This window comes from Rattus norvegicus, chromosome 8 (genome assembly GCF_021556685.1).
Source record: "Rattus norvegicus strain SHRSP/BbbUtx chromosome 8, alternate assembly SHRSP_T2T, whole genome shotgun sequence".
NCBI lineage: Eukaryota > Metazoa > Chordata > Mammalia > Rodentia > Muridae > Rattus > Rattus norvegicus.
Window position 1 is genome coordinate 100,907,515 of NC_141541.1, and position 23,334 is coordinate 100,930,848.

At 40.5% G+C, this 23,334-nt stretch overlaps 1 protein-coding gene across 2 annotated transcripts in view; it reads left to right on the forward strand.

Moving 5' to 3' along the window:
- Window positions 1-23,334, forward strand: part of Plod2 (procollagen lysine, 2-oxoglutarate 5-dioxygenase 2) — a 70,018-nt gene that overhangs the window by 22,843 nt on the left and 23,841 nt on the right. For both annotated transcript variants that reach the window (NM_175869.3, NM_001142915.1), the window contains 5 exon segments: window positions 6,444-6,535; window positions 8,638-8,774; window positions 17,767-17,930; window positions 19,960-20,072; window positions 22,302-22,365. In NM_175869.3, the coding sequence (NP_787065.2) occupies window positions 6,444-6,535; window positions 8,638-8,774; window positions 17,767-17,930; window positions 19,960-20,072; window positions 22,302-22,365 (570 nt within the window).

Sequence of the window (23,334 nt, forward strand, 5' to 3'; positions counted from 1 at the left end):
ATGGCACCCTTTCCTTTCCAGGACACATATTCTTTTGCTCTTTTTGCTTTGCATACTCATAATAAATCTCACTAAAAGCAGCCAATAACACTCATGCCACAGGCTGCATGCTAGGCTGTCATGAAAGTCACCCTGTCAGGTAAACAAGGTAATTGCTTTAGAGTTCAGTTTCATTCCTATTTCCAGGAGAGGGGAGAACATGGTCAGAATATAACCTGAGTGGCCTCCAGTCAACGTTCAGCAGTCTTTGCTGCCGCCTGCAACCTCATCAACAGTCTTTACGGCCCGTGTTCTGACAGCACCCCTTGCTTATGGCGCGCTAGGGTTTTTCTGTGTTTGCTACAATGTCTTCCACAAAGCAGTTCCTAAGGGCTGTGAACTAAATGGTTAGGTTTATCATACGCGAGAACCCTGGATCTCTCTCTTCTGAACCCATTAATTTTCTGGTTGCTGTAACAGCATTCCTGATACATGCAACTTAAGGGAGGACTGAATTATGCTAGCCATGCTGACAGAGGACTTCAGGCCATCAAGGCCAACAGTTAGAGACCAGCTGCTATGTGCCTTTGGGGAACATTGCAGATTCAAATCATAATAGAATTGAACTTGGGATTTATTACATATAGTGTACCTGAACGACTGTATGTACATCAAGAACAACTGTATCTTTTTAAATGCTCTAAAGGATAGCTGTGTTTTAAAATAGCTTGACTAAGTCCACGGTATAATGGTTAAATAAGTAGTGCTTTATATAAACCAAACTATACTGTTGTTCCATTTGGAAACAGCTCAAATACATGTAAAACCTATAAAAGGAAAATATGGCTTAACATGTAAAGTATGCTCATGTATAATAATATATGGAATACTCACTTGTGTGGCATTGAGATTTTTTTTTAGAAGCAAGCAGAAGAACCACTTTTTTTTTAATGTCTTGAGCGAGACCCTCTCAGATGTCTGAAAATATATTTTGATTTCATTATTCAATCCTATAACATTTTTTAAAATTATGTGCATACGTGTTTTGCCTGAATGTCTGTGCACCAGTTGTGAACCCAATACCACGGAGGGTAGAAGAGGGTGTCAGATCTGCTGAAACTGGAGTTACAACAGGTTATGAGCCCCACTGTGTGAGTGCTGGGAACCAACCTGAGTTCTCTGGAAGAGCAGACAGTGCTCTCAACCACCGAACCATTGCTCTAGCCCTGAAACACTGCTAAAACTGTTAACTTGTTCAGCAAGATGAGAGTGTGACAGTTGGTAGTTAGAGCACAGAAGAGTTTTGTAATGACTGTAGTTATTCCATCAACGCCCGGACTATAAAGGTGGCATTGCGAGTCATTTGGGAGTTACCTTTATAGCCTCAAATTATCATGTAATATGCTCATCCATGTTTTTAGTAATCCTTTACATGGCAACCTCTGAATAATGTGAACTGAAGTAGCAGGAAGGTGTTCTAAAGCTTCTGGAGTAAATGCTGTAAAGCCTTAAAGACAGAATGAGGCTGAGCTGCTGCTGCTTAATCTAATGCACTTGACTGAATATATGCCTGTATGCCAGAAGTTTGCCCCAAGATCACGTTTCAGATGGTTGTGAGCCACCATGTGGTTGCTAGGAATCAAACTGAGGACCTCTAGATGAGCAGTCAGTGCTCTTAACCTCTGAGCCATCTCTCCAGCCCAAAGCATCTATTTCTTACATTATGCTGTAAATCAAGTCAGGCCTCGAGCATGTTAAACAAGCACTCTGAGAACCAAGAAACAGCATTGCAAGCCCGGCAGCCCCAGTCCTTGAAAATAATTCTGTACTGTTCTCTTAGAAATGCAGGATAGAAGAAACAACTATTTCCTTGTAGCTGAAGATGATAAGTAAAGTTTAGGACTTTGTTTTCACTAAATTTCAACAGCATATGTTTCTGAATCTTCTTTTAGTTAGACCCTTCTCTTAGAGCATGGTCTCTCAATCCCAGCACAGCTGCCAGTGGCCCTTACAAGTGAGTGAGCTCGTGGGAATGCGTGTTACCTTCATCTGTGGTTTATTGTCCTGGTCCCTAAACGGTGCCCCCTGTGTATGAGCAGAGGAGATATTTTACTGCCTGTGTAAAATATGGAACAGACAGTAACAGATCAAATGTGTTTCAACAAGCTACGTAATCTGCTTGCAGATTGGCGAAAGGCCGGTCCCCGTCTCTGATAAAGCATTTGGCCAGCAGATGTGTTACAGCACTCAGCTCCGAGGATGTTCTTCTCACTGGCACGTTTTTCTATTTTTGTGACATTTCATGTCTCTGAGGCCCTGCAGTTCATTAATGTACACTCTTTCTTTTGGGCGGGTGGTTGGCAGCTCTTTGTGTCTTTGACATTCGAATTATATCTAGTGTTCACAATTTGTGACATGTGGAGGTATCAAATATACTGTTATGAATTTTGGAAAGTTACACTGTATTTGTTGGATCTAAGGGATAGAATGCACATCAATTTTCTCACATAGTTCATTTATTTTGGATACATCTTACTCTTGTTGTTGACACAATGTCCTCAATTAATTTGTCCTTCTCTCTCAACCAGCTTTCTACAGTTAAGCACAGAAACCTAGATTTTTGTTTTTCCCTCTTGAAATGAGTTAGTGCAAAAGGTGGTTGATTACTTTCTTATTTTTTCCTTTTTATCAGAGTAGAAAAACGTCTCAGTCCCTCAACAATTAGTACACAGCATGGCTTCCATATCTCTTGCCACCCGGTCAAACCTCACACAGTTATTACTTCCTGACATAGCTCACCAGTGTCTTGTAACTTCACACGTGGGAAGGAGCTGGCACATGTCACTTGCCTGATAAAGATGGCTTTTTTCTTGGCTTGCTTGGCATGCATTGGCTGTTTCTGAGCATGTGTTCAACCTCACAAGTTTTTTTTTTTAATGTAGAATTTATATTTATTATTAAATACCACGTAGGAGATAATCATAGTGAATGCTTTTCCCTGCTTTTTTTTTTTTTTGTTTTCGTTTTTGTTGAAGTTTTATTTCAAAAGTTTATCTCAGAGTTTCCTTGCTTGCATTGGGAGTCGTCCATGCTCATTCTTTGGTGTGTGAACTTCGTTTCCACATTCTAAACTCCAGAAGGAACTCTTGGATCTCTGTGTGGAGTATTTGGCTGCCGTCCAGGGTTGTGCAGTTTTTCTTTCCATGTTTCTGGGAAGGGATTGCTATGAATGTGGGGGAGTGGATCCCCTTCATTGTTCTTCCTTTCACTTATCACATCGAGCTTGGGATCTTTGAACAGTCAGGTCTGAGTAACTGAAGGACTCGGCACAATTGTAGGTTTGTGGCAATGGTGAGGGAGGGAGTGTTGGGTGGGAGTGTGGGTTCTTACTGGAATGCGTTTTGTACAGATTACATAAGTTGTGTGGCTCACGTCTGTAACTATTGTTACAACAAGAGCATGAACTTCCCTAAACTAGGTGTTGTGTTACGGCCAACTGTTCTCATTTTAATTTCTGTGATCCGTCATTGTTATCATTGACATAAAGTTTGTGGCCAACAATATATTAAAATTACATCTTATAGCAGGATAGAATTTTATCATTTCAATCTTTACCTAATAATCACTTTTACTATAAAATATACTAATTTTGTTTTTATTTGCAATATAAATAATCTACTTACATACTTTGAAAATGTCTTTAAGCACCCATAGCTCTGTGAAAGTTACTTTGTCTTCCAATCAGACCTTTCTGAAGAGGGAAGCTTCTGGCTTACCATTCCTTTTCTGTACACATATCATTTTATTTATTTATTTATTTATTTATTTACATCCCAAATGTCCGCCCCCCCCCCCCGATTCTTTCCCCCATCCTCCTTCACTTTGCTTCTGAGAGAGTTCCTCCTCCTCCACAGGGCATCCTCCCTCCCTGGTCATCAAGTCTCTACAAGATTAGGCTCATCTTTTCCCACTGAGGCCAGACAAGGCAGTCCTCTGCTACACCATATATACCACTCTAAAGGGTTTTTTGGCCCAGTGACCTTTGCCAAATGAGGCAACCTTAAATACTGGAAACAAATGAGCTTTACAGATTAGCTCTCATGATCTCCTTGTTCTGCACATAGCTTGTTTGGTAATATTAGTTAAATCACTTATCCTATTTAACTCTTACTCTCCTCATCTGTGAATGCCAGGTAGTGCTATGTATTTTGTTGAAAATTATTATTTTTTGTACACATGTGTATGCCATCCTTTGTCCATGAATCCACTCAGTCAAGATGTTGATACATACAACATGTATGTACATGAAAAAAATTCCTTGTACTCTATTATATGTACAATTTTATGCTACTTTGTATCAATTGAAAATGAATTTTAAAAGTTTAGTAATCCATGGAATACTGCATACCATGGATAACCTCACAGTTTAGTTAATGTTTTAGGACATCTCAAGTCTTTGGATATAGTCTGGTTGGAGAGAATTTGATCATAAGTTTTAATTGTTCTCGTGAATTCATAATTATTCTTGCTCGAGATTGTTAAGAGCAGTATGCTCTTAACAAAATAAATCTTTAAACCAGAGACTGGATGCCATCATTACTGCATATAACTTTCTTTAAACCAGAGACTGATGCACCACTACTGCACATAACTTTCTTTAAACCAGAGACTGATGCACCACTACTGCACATAACTTGCTGGCCGGGGCTTTTTTCTGCAGGCTCTCCTGTCTTTGCCTGTGTCTCTGCAGTGGGGCATGATGGGAGTACAGACCCTTGTGCTGCAGATGTTCCATGGTCTGGAAAACCAGCTGGTCAGCCTTGCCCATTTATTTCTTCAGCCCTGGAAAGTTTTCTTTTCTAAAATTAACAATTTAAAGATATCTTTAAGATAGCTTTACCCAGTGTCTTAGTCTGTGTTGTATGAAGAAACATGAACAAGGGGACTCCTGACAAAATAAAGCATCTAATGAGGGACTTACTTAGAGTTTAGTCTATAGACATCACGGTGTGAGCAGAAAGGCACAGTGCTGGGACAGTTGAGAGCTTTACAACCTGATCTTCAGGCAGCAGGCGAAGGGGGCTGGAGGGGGTTGGTGAGAGACAGAGAGAGACAAACAGACAGACACTGGGCTTTGAGTGGGCTTTTGAAACTTCAAAGCCCAACCCAGTGACATCTCCAGGAAGCTACAACTCCTGATGCTTCCTTAACACTTCCTTGCCCTGATGACTAAGCATTTAAATATATGGTTCTGTGGTGGCCATGCTTATTCAAACAACCATACTCAGATCTTCATAACGTCAATTAATTACCGGCTATATTTTATTTGGAACATTTATTCAACCAAAATTTTGTAAGGTAATACTTCATTTGTAACAGAAATCTAAAAACGCATTAATTATCTTAATGGAAATGTTTTTCCTTTTGATTTGAATAATGAATGTTTAGCTTACGCAAATTAATTATGCTTACATTCTATAGTAAAATATTTTCAGAATTTGATATGAAGAATTACCCTAGTTTGTTAACTGATTCCTATGATCCATTAATCCTATGACTACAGATTATTTATGATTTAGCGGTCATGCAGAACCTTCTCCGTCTTCTTGTATCACTAGGCCATGGAGAATTAAGTGGGATAACTTGGTGTTTGCAATGTTGAGATATTAGCTCAGCTGTCTGACTCCCTGAGGAATGCCCTGCTCCTTAGTGCTTGCTGGGGAGGATGCAACTTTTACGAGTTTTCCAGCATGCTTTTGCCTGATAAATATTATCCCATCTGTCTACAGCGGCTTTTATGAGTATTTGTAAACAGATTTTTACTCCACCCGTCTCTGTTAAGAACAGAACCTATAGTGAATTCGGGAGCCATTGTAAAAGGCAACTAAAGGCTACCTACTTGTTGATGGTGTTGCTAGCATCTCTGACTTTTGATCCAATTACTGTTTACAAAACTAAGAATAAAGAAAGGATATAAACGTTATGTCTTTTAAGACCTTAGTATCAGACGTAGGAGGAAAAATAAGACTTTGTAAGTAGTCTGTTTTCAGTTTGTTCAGCTTGTTTTAGAGACTATGATTAGTCTTGCGATGAGGTCCTCCTTTGGGAGTGAATAGAGCTTGCTGAGGAAATCACATGATAGCACACCTCACCTGGGATGGTGTGTAGGTGACAGTGCGGCTGGCTGATGGAGTGATGTGTACAGAAGTCTTAACTGGAGATAAAATAGGCCTTTTGTGAAAGCCCATCTCCTATATTTATTTGAATACCAGTAAAATAGTTTCTTGCTACATGGGTTAATCATTGCCTTGTCATACGGCCCATTTTCCATGCCTGTTTTTCAGTAACTCTTCATTTAACTAATCAAGAGAATTCCTGCGTGATAAGGAAGTGTTTAATCACCATAATGTTATGGAGAAACAGCATTTAATGTTTTGCTAAACCTTCTTTCTTTATCTTTTCAGATAAGTTATTAGTCATAACTGTAGCAACCAAAGAAAACGATGGATTCCACAGATTTATGAATTCAGCCAAATATTTCAATTATACTGTGAAGGTATGATACGTCTTTCTGTCTCTGGACTTCCTAAAATATGTATGTGCCTGAAATACATTATCTAGTGGTTTATTTAAACATGTTCTGTAAGCAACAGAAATACATATATATGTAACTTTCCTGACTTCCTTTGGAGGGTCATGCATACATACAGTGCAATCAGGATTTGACTAAGGGACTGTCTGCCATGGTGTTTCTTTATAGATGGTTGAAAACACGGTGGGAAGGAGGCTGTCGGGGTATGCTGTTGACAGTTGCTTTTCCTGTTTGGTTTGGTTTGGGTTCATTTGTTGGAACATTGCCAAGTGTTTTAGATGTTTTGTCCCCAGGATATGGTTCATGGATATGATCAGAGGTGACTTGGAGCCCCTGATAGAGTGTTACACTGGCTTTTGTGACATGTGCCTGTTGGATCTGGTTATTTATCTTTTGATATAAAGAGTATGCCAGCCATATTGTTTTTAGAAAGAGGAGCATGAGGAAGTATCTGAGAGACTGAAGAGAATGAAAAACAAAAAGAAGGAAAACGTTGCTCCTAGCTTGGGAGAAACTGACCTGTTTTAGCATGTAATGTAGAGAATAGTGTCATCCATTACTTGGCCTCTAGGTGACGAGGTGTGGATTTTCATGCAGAGCGTTAATGTTGCTGAGCTGTGCCGGAAAGAGATTTAGTGATAGCATCTGTGTGTTTAAAGAGGAAGAGTGAGAAAGAAGAGGAGAGCTATCGTTGGCATGCCTTGATGGAAACCGGTGTATACACACAAACAAAGGATATGCCTGGGACTCGGTGGGTCGATATGTAGGGCTCGATGTGAGGAGAGAATAGAAAGTATCTCATGTGCACGTATTAGGAAAATCGTATGTGGTATGCTGTTGACCAGTTCCATAACCAATGACATAAACATGCTTATGAGCAAAATTTATTTATTTTTGAGGGAAACTTGCCTGCTTGCTGAGAGTACATAGCTCTGACCTATCATATCTTAGAGTCCAGTTCCCTTTGAATAGTAGAGATTTGGGTCCTCTCTTCGTCCTCCTGCTATGTAGTCCAGAAGTTTCTAAAGCATACACTTTGTACCAGGGAGCTCTTCATTACTAGAAAGGAGCTGGACCGGGAAATTCTCCCACACACATCAGGTGAGTGAGTCACAGAGTGGACCCAAGAGTCTTCTTTCACCATTTTTGCCCATGTGCAGCAAAGCCTGACTCCTCCCTCTGCTCGGCTGGGATAAGCCCCAGATGTGGTCGGCTCAGGGGCGCAGTATTGGAAACTCCAGAGCGTCCTGTGAGAAGCTCGGCTGGAGCACTGATCAATCCGCATTCGCTCCGGCTTGAATCCAGTCCCATGCTAACTAACTTCAGTCCACTTGGATGTCTTTACCCCGGACATCCCTGTAGGCAGTTAAACATCTGAGGTTGGGTTCACTGAGTTTGTTTAAATTCCATTCCCCTTTCGTTCTCCAGATCTACTTGTGTGTGGGAGGTGGGGCACATGTTGATTATATCTCTCCATCTCAAAGCCAGGGCGTCACTCACCACTTAGAGCTCATGGTGAAGTGGCTAAGGCTGAGGCAGATGCTGGAAGGAGCCTACGTAGCCCAGGCTAGCTGCACTTCAGCATCCGTTGCATTGGGTAATTCTTATTAAACTTTTGAGGCTGATACAAATAAGATTTGCCAAAGAAATAAGGGTTCTTTATACTGGAGGCTTTCTGTGTGTCCTTGTTTGACAGGCCAATCTAGGAGCCTCTGATCATAGGAATTTCCTTACAGAGTTCCTATCCCATTAGACAGGTAAACCACAAGGGTCTCTTCATTTTCATTTAAATCTGGGAAAGAAGAATAAGATGAGAACTACTTTCTGAGTCCACTTCTATAGGTTAGAATCAACTTGAGGTGTTGTTTGGAGTGGTATCTTAGTGGTGGACAGCACTGAAGAATTAAGACCGTCCCGTGCATTAATTTCTCTTCCATCCTGACATTGCGCTTTAATTATAAATAAGCAGTGGGTTAAAGGAGTGCGGCACAAGTCTCTGCTGACATTTTAATGCTGATATCGCCGTTGGCGTTTTCCTCAGGATGAATTCTTGGTTTCATTTCTAGGTTCTTGGTCAAGGGCAAGAGTGGAGAGGTGGTGATGGGATGAACAGTATTGGAGGGGGCCAGAAGGTGAGATTAATGAAAGAAGCCATGGAGCACTACGCCGGTCAGGACGATCTGGTCATCTTGTTTACTGAATGGTAAGAGAACTAAGCCTGTGTGTTTTTCAGCCTGTATTATGTTACCTTTAAAGATAGAATTGGATAATTGAAGTTTAAATGTTGAAATATTTTACTGACAGTGACTCATTATAGAAAGTTTATTTTCCTCGGGTATAACTGAAGTTTTTCCAGTGAGCAGTTGGTGCTTCTGAGCCCTAACTTAAAAGCAAGATGATTTTATACTGAATTTTCCCATTGGCGGGAGTTTTTCTTCTATGCAAAATAAATTTACTACGCATGAAAGAAGTCACAATCTGCACCAGTCTTGTAGTATTAAAGATGATGAGTTATAATAAGAACTAATAAGAAAATATGGAACCATGTAACATTCTTGTGACATTCACTTTAATCTTGGGTTAAAGGCACACTGGAGGTCATGCTTGAGTGTGCAGTTGAGGGAGACAACAAAATGAGCTCTGCTTAGCCGTCCAAATGACCTAGAAAGTTGCAAGTGCAAGGCAGACAGATGAGACCCTGTGCTGTTAAACAAAGAGTCTTTTGGTGCATACATTTTTGCCATTTATTTGCTTTTGAGCTTGGCTGAAATACAAAGGGATTCGTATCCATAGCACATATTCTGCCATAGAGCCGTCTCCCTGGCCCACGGATACCATTTTACATACTGCCTTATTTTCCTGAAGTACTTAACGTCTTTTTAAAACATATGTATTTTAAAAACACCACATTGTACCATATACTGCTTTGTGTCTTTTTCATTTTTATAATGTTGTTATTGATCTTTCATTTTAAATCCTGTTTGGAATTTCTCTCATTGGTGTAATAAAGTCATTTTAAATCCTTCTTGTTTTCAATTCCCAAATGCAAAACCACATCATTTGCAAATGAAACTAGAGATGATTCTTAGGCAAAAGTGTATGTGAGGATGGGCTGAACTCTGACGTAAAAACAGAAGCAGTGATGCCTAGGCCCCGTCAGTCCTTCATACTGTCACACTTCCAATTGCTGAGGTCCCCAGACAGAAGCTTTATTTTCATGCATGCACTTTCCTTGCAAGTCTGAGACAGCAGGTATGGGACACCTTATGCACTGTGAAGTTTTTTACATTGTCTAATATATCCATATCGTATATAATATATATCATATAACATCTAGATTAAGTGCTCAGTATGGATTTCTAATATTCACATGCCTGAGTTTGAACCTGGCACAAGCAACTTTGGATTTTGATTATGAGGGAGATAGTCCGTGATCACACACCAGTGAAGAACCTAGTGATGGTCTCTAGGTTTCTGAGCCTTTGAGAATGGGGACCCTGTTTTTCTCAGACCTTCCCTTCCCAGCCTCCTTTCTCCCTTACTCATGTGCTTTATCCTGGCGAGTTGGCGTGTGAGGAGCCCAGCTATTTCTGACAGACAGAAGAGGGCATAAGACACACATACCTGAGACTAGTCAGTCTGATTCATTTGGTTGTATTTAAGACTCAGCTCGGCAGAAAATACAGTGTTTGAAAACGGTCCGATGGCTCTAGGTTCAGGATCAGTCATTTCCGTGGTCCAGGTAGTTTCTTTGAGAATAAAGTTTTAAAAGCAAACCTGTACTTTTATTAAGAAAAGCTGGTTTATTTGGTAAAGCCCCCTCCCTGGCAATAGTGACAGTTTACATGTGCAGACACAAAGGATCTGATCATTAGTGATGGACCGCACTTCACATATAGATATAGTAGCAGTGACTGGTCTGTCGGTCTGTCTGTCTGTCTCTGTCTGTCTGTGTCTGTGTCTCTGTGTCTGTCTCCCCCCCCACACACACACACATATACACACATTGTGGTTTGCCCTGAAGTTACTGTATTTTGATGCTAATTCCACTGCCCCAAGGACAGCTGCCTAGTCAAAGACTCAGAACTCAGGTGACTTCACCAGAACCACCTCCCCATTGAATTTGTAAAGTACTGGTGAGGGGCAGGTACAGGATAGAAGGAGGCCTATCATTGGAGGAGAAGGAAGGATGGGCGGGAGAGAAGTTTGAAGGAAGAGGAGGAGACTAAGGGAGAGAAGAGGAGACAGGGCAGAGGAGAGAGGGGAGAAGCCTTGGCAGGACAAGATGGCAGGTGATGTTAAGATTCTGCTCTGTGTATTTACAGGTTGTTATTAATGTTCTCAAGGGATGGATAGTACCAGGCTTTGTATGTTTAAGTGGGCAGTTATATCTTACCAATTGGATCTAAGATTATTGTGTTGTGTGTTCTTTTATGTGGGGATTTGAGTGTAGGAAAGTGCGGCTGGGATGTGTTTCCGCCAACATATCTAGCAGATATCTTGGGACACTGTGGCACGGACCTAGCGGGGTAAAAGACCACCGTACTTTATTATTTTTATATTTTTACAACAACAACAACACCACACACACACACACACACACACACACACACACACGTGCACACATCCTTGCATGTGTATTCCCAAGCCAAATTGTCTACTTGAAATTTGTTCTTTAGTGAACAAGTATTAGCTATCTCTGTTCAAAATAAGATACTAGTTGTGGGTACTGACAGCTGACTGGGTCAGACATTCTGAATATTTTTCTCTTTTATATGTGTCGTAGCTGACATAAAGGATCTGAAAAATTACTTATTACTTTTTTATGGAGTGAATGAATATTCATTTTTACAGATTATTTGCCAGCTTTGCACGTTCTTATCATTCAGAGATAATAAGCCCTATCCTTTTAAAAGGAGACTGTGATTCTCATCTAATTCTTTGTATCATTTTAGTTTAAGGGACTGACTGAGAAACCAGGGGAGATCCTGGTCTGGCAGTTAGCTGGGCTGAGGAGCAAACATCTTTGAGATTTGCCACATTCTCCCTCTGGCTGTCCTCTGTGCATTGTGGCTCCTGCACTTGGGCTCCTCTGAAAACCGTCTGGAGGCGGTGACCTTCCAGATAGAAAGATCTTCATCGTTTCTGACTCTGTTTAGCATCAGGAATAATTTCATATCCTTCATGTGTAACTTCATCTGGGGACATACTCATCAAGGAATGTTTGGCTTTTAGGATAGAACCTACTTTAGCCCACCAACTCCCCTTTTCTCTATCACAAATAGCTAATATTAATTTGATCGTTTTCAATAATGATTTATACTTTATTTTGAAAATTCACTTGAGTGAGCATTTTCAACTAGTTAAAATGATGTGTGTGTGCGTGTGCGCGCGTGTGTGGATGCATGCGTGTGAGTGTGTGTGTACGTGTTGTGCATGTGTGTTATCTATGTGTCCCTGTATATCTGTGTGTCTGTGTCGTCAGTGTATGTTGCAGGTATTAAAGGTTCTATTCTGTTGCATCATGGTTTTAATCTCTGGAAATACCAAAATTTGAGGGAGACTTAAGATACATAGTTTTCAGGTATTGCATGGTTCAGTTTCATTAGACTTTATTTTTAACCTGAACCTTCTTATGGTTCAGATGATTATAATTTTTGTTTAATTCTATGCATGTAATGATCAGTAAAGTTTTGGATTAGGGCAAAGTAACAAGGTTTGGGGAAACTTCTGTGGCTTTTTTCCTTGGCAACCTATAAGCTTTTTCCTCTTGTACAGATATAATTTAATTCATTTATTGGTTGATTCATTTCATTTGTTTGACAGACATATACTTAATGTCTTCAAAATCCTCAGCTAAGGGCCTAGATAAATGCTAAGGATGTGAATCCAGCTTATAAGGGAGAAGATGCAGCCTGGAATAAGAGGGGCTTTTGATTAGGTGCATAAAATACAACGGATATCTGGGTGGGTACAGAGAATTAAAGGATAGTGAGAGCTAAGTGGAAGGAAAGGTTCTTTTCCTGCCATGTTGGTGTCAGAGGAGTTGAGACTGCACGTAAGCCTCGAGAGGAAGTTGCTTGGGAAATCCACGTTATGTAGACAGATGCTCATTATGAAGACACACTTGACCCCACGTGAAAGAATTCATATTAACTTCTGAATAGGATAGTGAATCAAGGTTATTGTTGTGAGCTGGTCTATTTAGATTTTATTCTACAGGGCAGGTATCCATAAATGGGTCTTGTGGGACCAAGCATTGTTCTGTAACTGAGAACTCTATACGTCCTATGTCTTATATGTGACTGCTTTTGTACCAGCCTGGCAGAATTAAGTTGTCTGACAGAAACTGTGTGGCCTTAAGAGTCCAAACTGTCTACTGAAGGCCAGTGTAAATATTTGCTGACTTATTTTAGGCCACAGCTAGAAACTACTGGTTGACTCTGGGGCGTGGTACCTTCAGGAGAGTCTCAGACTCCCCGAGTCAGGAGTGTGTGTGGCAGGGGGTGACAGATTGCTGGGAAGGTGCATATGGAGTTTGGAGGGAATGTAAATCGATACAGATCATTGTCTTCTCGGAGGAACTGAGTAGTAGAGGTAAGGTGCAATCAGTAAGACCCTGCAAAAGTATTTCAATGGCAGTTGTCATGGAAACCGACGAGTCCAGGATAAATGATGGATTTTCATCCAGTCTGGGTCACTGTGGTAGAAGTTACCACAAGCATAACACAGAAGGACCAGTACTCATAAAAGTCCCAATGACCTGTTGGAGATAGAACTGTGACATGTCTGCATTCACTCATGGGTTTTGCAGGACTGGGGAATATTTACCATGCTTAAATGTGGAAAAGTTTTATTTTATTCCTTGTCTTTAAATGGACTGAGTTCCTGTGAGAATTATTTTTATGACCTCTGTGTATTCATATTTTGAAAAAAATATTTTTATTGTACATTTTTGTGGCTCAAATAATTTTAAGTAGAAAAACTTTCTTCCCTTTGAGAAGTTTTAAATAGGCAGAAAGAAACCCCCACCCAAGGAACGCAAACAGAAATGACACCTGCTGGAAGGAAATAGGAAAACATGTCACCAACTTTACCTTTTTTAGCTGAGTGCAGTGGCGCCTCCCTCACTTGGGAGGTGAGGGCAGAAATGTCAGGGCCAGCCTGGACTTCATACCATGTCCCTCTCTGGCTTGCCTGGGTTATGTGAGACCCTTTCTCAGAAGAGGAAATACTTTACATTTTTAAGTCAAAGTCAATATTCTTTACAGTCAATTCCTACTTGAATTATGTGAAAATAATTTTCTTCTCATCTACATTAAGAGAATTGCATTTAAAAAGTAATGATTATAAAATCCTAAATTAGCAAATTAAAAATCATATCTTCTTTTATAAGCTACTGACTTTATTAATAGTCTAAAATACAGTTTTATCTTTGTTCTTCAGTAGAGTTCTAAAGATAAAAACATTCAAATGGCATCTGTAACTTTTTTTGGGCTAAACTGGGAATTCAATCCAGGCTTTGTTCAACTGAGGCCAAGGCTGTACATGGGATTTCACACCCACCCATCTCACCCTCATTGTAACATTTGAGTACGTGGTACTACTCACAAATTTTCTATAAACTATCTGTCTGTCTATATATCTGTCTGTGTGTCCTTCTGTTCATCTGTCTGTCCATCTGTCCGTCTGTCCATCTATCCATCTATCGACTATAAATTAAGGTTCTTTTACTCACCAAACTATATTTTTAACTGTTTTCAGAAAGTTGTTTGGTCTCCTAAAGCTCACTGTCTGCTTGACTCAGAGTGTGAGCTTTTGGCCTCATCTTTGGTATTTATTAATCCCCCCACTCTCCCCTCTCTCTTTCTCTCTCTCTCTCTCTCTCTCTCTCTCTCTCTCTCTCATCATGGGCACATACAAACAAAATTAATGTCTAGTTCTTTGGAATAAAGCAGCTATAGTTATAAACAGGATTGATGAATTCAGTTATACAGAAAATTGTATTTATTTTGTTTTGTAAATCAGATTAGCTTTTTTTAATTTTAAAAACATCAAAAAGTTAGTTTTGAGATTTCAGAATACATTACTGAGATATAAAAATTGACATCTTTAAAATTTATTTAAAACACACTACACACACACATATACACGCACACACACACACGCACACACGTATATGAGCACTGCCTTTTCCCATGTCCTGCTTTCTAGGCAACCCCTCCTTGAGTTTGTAGCCAGCAGCTCTCATGTGCAGTACTTAACAGTGTGTTAGCAACTGTCAATCAGCAGTTCCTGTTTATGCCCACTTTCCCGCTCTTTTATAAATAAGAAATTAAGCTAGGTCCAGGAACTGGTGTGTGTGCTGCGAAGGCAGCAGCAAAGCTGGAGTCAGACTGCAGCTAGCACGCTGCACACTGGGGTAGACTTCGCGATCCTGCTGTTAGCATCAAGAGCACCTTCCTTACTGATTCTAGAATGTGTCTGTGTGTCTGCAATCTTTCTCTGACAGTCTGCCTCTCTGGATATTCATAAACAGAAATTTAATTTTGAAATGCAATATTTCATAATAGAAATATAAGTAACTGATTAATTTTTCTAGAACAGCTTCAAGTGAAAAGAAACTAACTTTTTTGAACAGCAGTTTTAAATATTACTTCAAAAATGTCGGGGGGAGTGTGGCCTGAGTGGTGGATTGTATGAGTAATTCCAGCCCTGGGTTTAATGGCAGTGTGGGTATGTAGTGAGACTCACATCTCAAAATAAATTCATAAATACAGAACTTAGTTATACAATTTTTTATATTTTATTTTGTAAAGATGTAAGCACTTATCCCTTATGCAAAGGAAGAGCAAAGAGATGCAGACAGTTTCCTTTTTAAAGAATGTGGCTTGGTGGTGCTGGCAGAGTTGGTCCTGTGGCACGTCTTTTCTTCCTTCACGGTTCTTTCTCAGCAGGATGGCCGTGTACTCATCTTACACACGAGCAATGCTGTTGTTAAAGCTCGAATGTAGAAGAGGGGCAGGTGTTATCTTCACCAAGAGCCTAATGGAAAACAAGCTTCCGGTATTTTTGCTAGCAATGATCTAACACAGTAAACTGTATGTTACTGAACCTTACATGTACCCAGCCCCTCATAGACAAAGCTACAGAGCACATGGAGCAGCCCTGGGCTTCCAGGACACGTGACTCACAGTCCATCTGCACTGTTAGCCACTAGGGAATCCTTTGCGGAACTGAGAGCTTCCCTTTCATATTTGTCACCTACCACAAGCATCAGCTTAGAGTCCTACAAACACTGGCTTTCAGCTGCTCTGCTGTAAAAAGAAACACTGGGAGATTTCCCTTTCCCGGTTTCCAGGCCAACATCCCCCTAACTCCTCCCCCTCTCCTTCTATATGGGCTTCCCCTCCCCATCCTCCCCCCATTACTGCCCTCCCCCCCAACAATCCCATTCACTGGGGGTTCAGTCTTAGCAGGACCCAGGGCTTCCCCTTCCACTGGTGATCTTACTAGGCTATTCATTGCTACCTATGAGGTTGGAGCCCAGGGTCAGTCCATGTATAGTCTTTGGGTAGTGGCTTAGTCCCTGGAAGCTCTGGTTAGTTGGCATTGTTGTACATATGGGGTCTCAAGCCCCTTCAAGCTCTTCCAGTTCTTTCTCTGATTCCTTCAATGGGGGTCCTGTTCTCAGTTCAGTGGTTTGCTGCTGACATTCGCCTCTGTATTTGCCGTATTCTGGCTGTGTCTCTCAGGGGAGATCTACATCCGGTTCCTGTCAACGTGCACTTCTTTGCTTCATCCATCTATTCTAGTTTGGTGGCTGTATATGTATGGGCCACATGTGGGGCAGGCTCTGAATGGATGTTCCTTCAGCCTCTGTTCTTAACTTTGCCTTCCTATCCCCTCCTAAGGGTATTCTTGTTCCCCTTTTAAAGAAGGACTGAAGCATCCTCATTTTGGTCATCCTTCTTGAGTTTCATTTGTTCTGTGGATCTGGGTTAATTCAAGCATTTGGGCTAATAGCCACTTATCAATGAGTGCATACCATGTGTGTTTTTCTGTGATTGGGTTACCTCACTCAGGGTGATATTTTCCAATTCCATTCATTTGCCTACGAATTTCATAAAGTCGTTGTTTTTGATAGCTGAGTAGTATTCCCTTGTGTAGATGTATACACATTTGTGTAAAATGTGTACACATTTTCTGTATCCATTCCTCTGTTGAAGGGCATCTGGGTTCTTTCCAGCTTCTGGCTATTATAAACAAGGCTGCGATGAACATAGTGGAGCACGTGTCTTTTTTATATGTTGGGGCATCTTTTGGGTATATGCCCAAGAGAGGTATAGCTGGATCCTCAGGCACTTCAATGTCCAATTTTCTGAGGAACCTCCAGACTGATTTCCAGAATGGTTGTACCAGTCTGCAATCCCACCAACAATGGAGGAGTGTTCCCCTTTCTCCGCATCCTCGCCACACTGGGAGATTTAAAGTTGCAATAAACAGGGTCATCTGCAGAGGGGTTGTATTCCTAATAGAGGTTATTACAGTTAATTTTCTGTTAAGTCATGATCCCATGAGTTAGGTCTGAAAATAAAATCTGGGGCTGGGGGGTATCAATAAACCTGAGACCTTAAATTCTGTTGTTAATTTTGTTAATTTTATCTCGTTTTGAATTTATGGATCTGAATAAGATTATGAATGTGATTAAGGCTTCATATTATGGAGTATATCAAGTATTAAGTGTATACTGATAGCAGTTTGAGACGTACAAGTCAAAACCACTTTGTCAGGGGTAATAATGAATTGGTCCCTTAAACTTCCTGTCTGTGAATGTCACTGAAATATTTGACTGTTAAGATGGAGACTTTATTAAGTATTTATGCCGGTGTTATTAATTTAAATTAGCTGTAACATCTGCACACTAACTTTCACGTTTTATTCTGGAGATAAGTTGCTATATATTAAAATGAAAATGTCTCATATTTTCACTTCATGTGTCAATGTAGAATAAAACCAAAACAAACCTGGTTCGTGTGATGTGAGTTGGGAAGAGGTTGCCTGCTGTGTTCTCTAAATGTGTTTTAATCCTGTATGGATTCTAAATTCTCATGTTTTAGGGATTTTTTTCTTAGTTTTTGTTCTTAAATTCAGAAACATGCATTTTAAGACTTGTTTGTTTCTTTTAAAAACAGTTTTGATGTTATATTTGCTGGTGGGCCTGAAGAACTTCTTAAAAAGTTCCAAAAGACAAATCATAAAATCGTCTTTGCAGCGGATGCGCTGTTGTGGCCAGATAAGCGGCTGGCAGACAAGTATCCTGGTGTGCACATTGGGAAACGCTACCTGAATTCTGGAGGTATGAACAATGCAGCTAGAGACAGGACGGCTCACAGCCCCTGTTCTTGCTAGGGAGTATCCTGAAAGCTCATGCACAGGTTAGAGCCTGGAAACCATTTCCCAGGAGCTGTCTGTGTATCTAGGCAGTGTGGATGCTCACATTTCCACATTATAAGTGGGAATGACGTCCTCCCACTGCAGTTCGTTGAGGTGTTTTGGGTATAGGATATGATGTTTAATGAGTTTTCTTTGAAAACGTTTCACGTTTAATCTATAACCCTGTGATTAAAAGCAGTCACTTGTTAATTTGGTCTGTTTTTAAATATATTGTGCTAAGTTACTTGTTCTGACTTTTTTTAGTCAAAATTTTAAATAGTTCTAGTGTACAGAAATGTTGCATTCTTTAACATGAATCACCACAGATTAAATAACAGTGATCACATATGCTCCTTAAAGATAAGAGAAAATTTGACCCAGGAGACATTATGACTATAGAAGATGTTCCCCTTGAACTGAGATTCATGCAAACACACAGATAGAAGGCATGAACTCATAGATGGGGGACATCATGACCTCATAGACGGAGGACATGTGTTCTACGTGAGTGAATAGCTTTGGATTAGGTTGTGTTTTGTATTCAACTGTTTTTCCCTGAGAATAGCACGTACAACGATATCCTGTGATACACATTCATCTGGGCAGTAAAAAGCCACTGATGGAAATGTCAGAGGGCCCCATGGTGCTGTGGAGATGACAGACATTAGCAAGGAAGTGATGCTGGCAGTGATCTAATTCAGGGAAGCCTAGGAGACAGGGGATGAAGCTTCTGTGTGCAGCAGGATTGTGAGTGGGAAGGCAGGGACCATGGGTGTGTCAGTGTGTGGTTTCAGAGACAGTCTGGAAGAGATACTCAGAGGACATGAGTTATGACCTAGTGAAAATGGATTGTTTAGTCTTAAAACATGGCAGTAGAAAAAATGCATTAAGAATGTATATGAATGTAATTGTATTTTACTTATTTAAGGATATTTGACCTTAGAAGAAGGATAAGAAAATATTTTTTATAAGTCAATACTATGGCCAACTAAAAATGTTACATTACTAATTTTTTATTTTAAAACAATACTCGTAGTAATTAAAATGACACTGTCAGGCTGGAGAGGTTCTCTGGGTGAATGCTCTCACTGTTTCTCCAGGTCGCAGTGCCCAGATCATATCATAGCTCACAAGTCTGTAATTCCAGTTCGAGGGGCTCTGACACCGTCTTCTGGCCAGTGTGCACACACATGGCACACATGCAGACAGGCAGACTGCTCACAAATATACCATAAGTCGTTTTATAAAGTACCGTCTCCGTGTGGTGATTCTTGTCTGTCAGTGAGGCAGAACGGCTGGCTGCATGTCTGAAGCTCAGGGGAATACTTAGAAAATGATCCTGTGGTCCCTGGTCTTTATAGATACATGCCATTGGCAGATTTATTGCCTTGGTTCGAAGGCCAAGGGGAACACTCTAATTTTAGAATTCCCTTTTCCAGACAATGACATATAAAAGCTAGCCGGCAAAACAGTCTAGCTGGCACAGTAAGACTGGTTCAAGTAATGGAAAAAATTTAATTTCTTCACGATTTTTTTGTAGTCAGTGACAGCCTACATTCTTTGCCTACACTGGAATCTTGGCACAGCAGGAGACGTTTCCCTCATTCAGAAGCAGTGGCTCCTTTTTCTTTCCCTCAAGGAGAGCTATTCACAAGGTCGGAGGGATGCCACTTTATCCTGCTTCTTCCTAGCTAGCCTTCCCTTGGCCACCTTCAAAGGTTCGTTCCTGTATGTCACTTAGCTTCAGGATGCATGTGGTTAAAAGTATCTTTGGTTATCTTGCTTTGTATTATGTTATATTGGTATTATCTCTATTGTAGCATGCATACAGGTACGTTAGACCTCATGGCTTTGCAACGTTGTCAGTTCTCCAACAGCGCTAACACTGACAGGTTGACATGCATTTTGTTCTTTGAATCCTAAGCTCTCTGTTGTGTTTTTGTGCGTTGCAGGCTTTATTGGCTATGCTCCCTACATCAGCCGTCTGGTCCAGCAGTGGGATCTGCAGGATAATGATGACGACCAGCTCTTTTACACTAAAGTTTACATCGACCCGCTGAAAAGGGTGAGCAGTAGCTTGCGGTTTCTCATCTGCTGTTTTGGCTTTCACCAAGTGGTCAGGGAAACAAAGGATTTTGGAGGCTGAATTGCGAATTATGTTTGTTAGCATCACAGTTGAAAACATACAAGTCAGCGTAGCAAGCGTAGAGTGGTGGCCTTGGTTTCCCTCCCTCCCTTGGGTATGAGAACTCTCTGTATCTCTCAGTGGCTGGGTCAGGAGCCTTGTTGAGCCTGGATTCATCAGAGAGGAAAACAGTAGGGTTAAGACCCTGTTATTTGCCACATTGTATGGAAGGACACATTGAACAACTAGAAAATTCAGGGCCGACACCATCATACCTGCCCACCTGCTGTACCTCATTGCCAGGCCTCTGAATATCAGAATGAGGTGAAGACAGTAGCATTTCTGAGCCTGGAGACCAACGACAATACCAGACAATTATGCCAAATTTGGAGCACATATCTTTCATTAAGACAGTGTTTTAGCAATAACAAAGTAATCTATCTATCATCTATCTATCTGTCTGTCTATCTATCTATCTATCTATCTATCTATCTATCTATCTATCTATCTATCTATCTATCTATCTATCTTTATGCAAGGTCCTGTTTAGTCCAGGCTTTCCTTGAGCTACTTAGCCTCCTGTTTCTGTCTCTGGAGTGCTGTAAATTACAATCACAATTACAACTGTGCCTAGCAGTACTTTGATAACTTTGAAATGGCATATTGATGAGCTCACTTCAAAGACAGTTTTTGATTTGAAAAATGACATATGTCAAGCTAGAATGGGCATCTCTGTGAGACCTGTCCCTTGGAGTCTGAGGGTGCCTCACCATTATCCAGGGGCTGGTATTGTAGGTACTGTGTGGGAATATGGTCCTGTGCAGATAAATTTTAGTCAGTTTTATAGCCAGCAGTAATGCTAAGGATGTTTGCAAAGGGGCTCGGCAGATGTCTCAGTGGGTAAAACACTGACTGTGTCAGCTTGAAGACCAAGTTGGGGTACTAAATATCACATGAATGCTACACAGACTAACCTGTAATCTCAGTGCTGAAAAACAGAGGCTGCTGTCTCTGGGGCAAGCTGGCCAGCTAAATTAGCTCAATTGGTGAGCCCCAAGTTCAAGTGAGAAGCCCTGCCTCTATGTAAGGTAGAATGCAGTAGAGAAAGATAATCAGTGTAGAGTTCTGGCTTCTGCATACATGTGTGCTCACATACAGGTTAACACACCCACACATACACACACACACCACCACCACCTCCACCACCACCACCACCATCATCATCATCATCAAAAAGGCAGAGGAAAAAAAGAGTGCTTTGGTATGTATGTAGATCGTGGAATGAATTGATTAAGAAATTCCAGAGATCATGGCCTGAGACTCTATGGAGGCAGGGACAGTGTCTTATCTCCTAGGTAAAATACTATAGTTGTCACAAACAGAGTAACTAAAACTAGTAGTGGGCCTAATAAGATAGATGCTTTGTCTGTATTTATTTTTCTTTTCTAGAATACTAAATATAAAGAGAGAGAACATGGGCTATAACAGTGGTGGTCTTTCTGCTCATCACTGCACCATACCTAGCCTGGAGTGCGTATTTTCCCACTGTTCTCTGTAGCTTCGATGACTGTTGGATCCCCAGTCTTCACAGACATATTCTAGACAGATAAAATTCGGGAGACTTCACAAAGAAAGCCATTGAAATTCATGGGCTTTCCTTAGTGAGCCTTTCTGGAAGGGTCAGGAAGTGCATTTGCATTTCTTTGACAAAATATCCTGTGACTGCACATTACATATGAATAAAATTTTGTGGTTCTCAAATGCATAGACCATACTAAAAATTCTGGGTACTGTTATAACTCAGTCTGCCTCATGCTTTATAGAAAACATTCTTAAAATTGATTTAAGCTTTAATTCAGAGAAAAAGCAAATGTAATCTGAACAAATTATTTGAATAACATGAGGTAATATTTTGTGCATTTTCTGTGCCCTATAAATATAATTGTGATTTTTCTTCCCTGCACACTGTCACCAGGGATGCTTGATCTGTGTGAGAGCAAGTGTCAAGTGTACAGTGGTGTCTGTCGTAGACATCTGAATATTTTCATAATATGTTAAACAAGTATTTTAAAAAGTTGCAAATCCCCTCAAAGATAGGTATATCAGTATTACTAGTGTTGGCTGTTTCTGTTGTAGTTTTCAATGTTATCTGTTTTTCTATTTTTTTAGGAAGCTCTTAACATCACATTGGATCACAGATGCAAAATTTTCCAGGCCTTGAATGGAGCTACAGGTACAGACACCCATGCATTCTCTCCTGCATTAGACCATGTGGTACTGTAGTCAAGGTGACAACCCTTAAAATGTTCAAACCCATCAAATACTGAATTTAACCTGTCACGTTTCCATATAGTCCATTGGGTCACTTACCTTGGATGGATAGCTGTGTGTTAATTACATCTGTACAACACACTGTTTGGTTCAAGTTCTTTGGATCCTGAGTTACCTGGAAGGGAGACTCTTTAGTAAATTGAAAGGCAATTGGTAAAATCTATGAATGGATGGTGGAAGAGTGAGAGGGGCTCTGAACACCTGTATACTTGTGAGTATGTATAGAGCGTGTGCATACCTACACATGTGTGAATACACTCTCAGTGTGCACATAACACCTGCAAACTTATGACTGTGTGCACAAGGTGTACAACACCTGCACATGTGTGTATACTCACAAAAAGCACGTATGTACACTACTACATATGTGAATACATTCTTACAGAGCATATAAGCACACCTGTACACTTGTACACAAGCAAGCATGTCTGCATACTTGAGAGCGCATGTACAGAGCGTTCTTGTGCACACTTATGAGGATCCATACAGAGCATGTGCACATACCTGCACATGAGTATATATGTAACATTTGTGTACACCTGTGCTTTTGTCAGTACTTGCCCATACAACATGCAGATACATCTGCACACTTGTGTGTGTGCGCACACAAGTGTATACTTCTGGCTGCTCAAACAGTACTTGTGCACACACTTGGATACTTGTGAGTACACACACAGAACATGTGCATACCTGCATATTTAAGTGCATCTGTACGGAACATGCACATGTTCACGGTGAGGATCCTTGATTTTATTCTTTTCTAGAGACACATATACCCCAGTAGGACATGTCGGTACATTGATTTGTGTACTAAGAGTCAAATATTTTTATCTATTAATGCATTATCATTTTAAAAATTAAGAACGTGCTA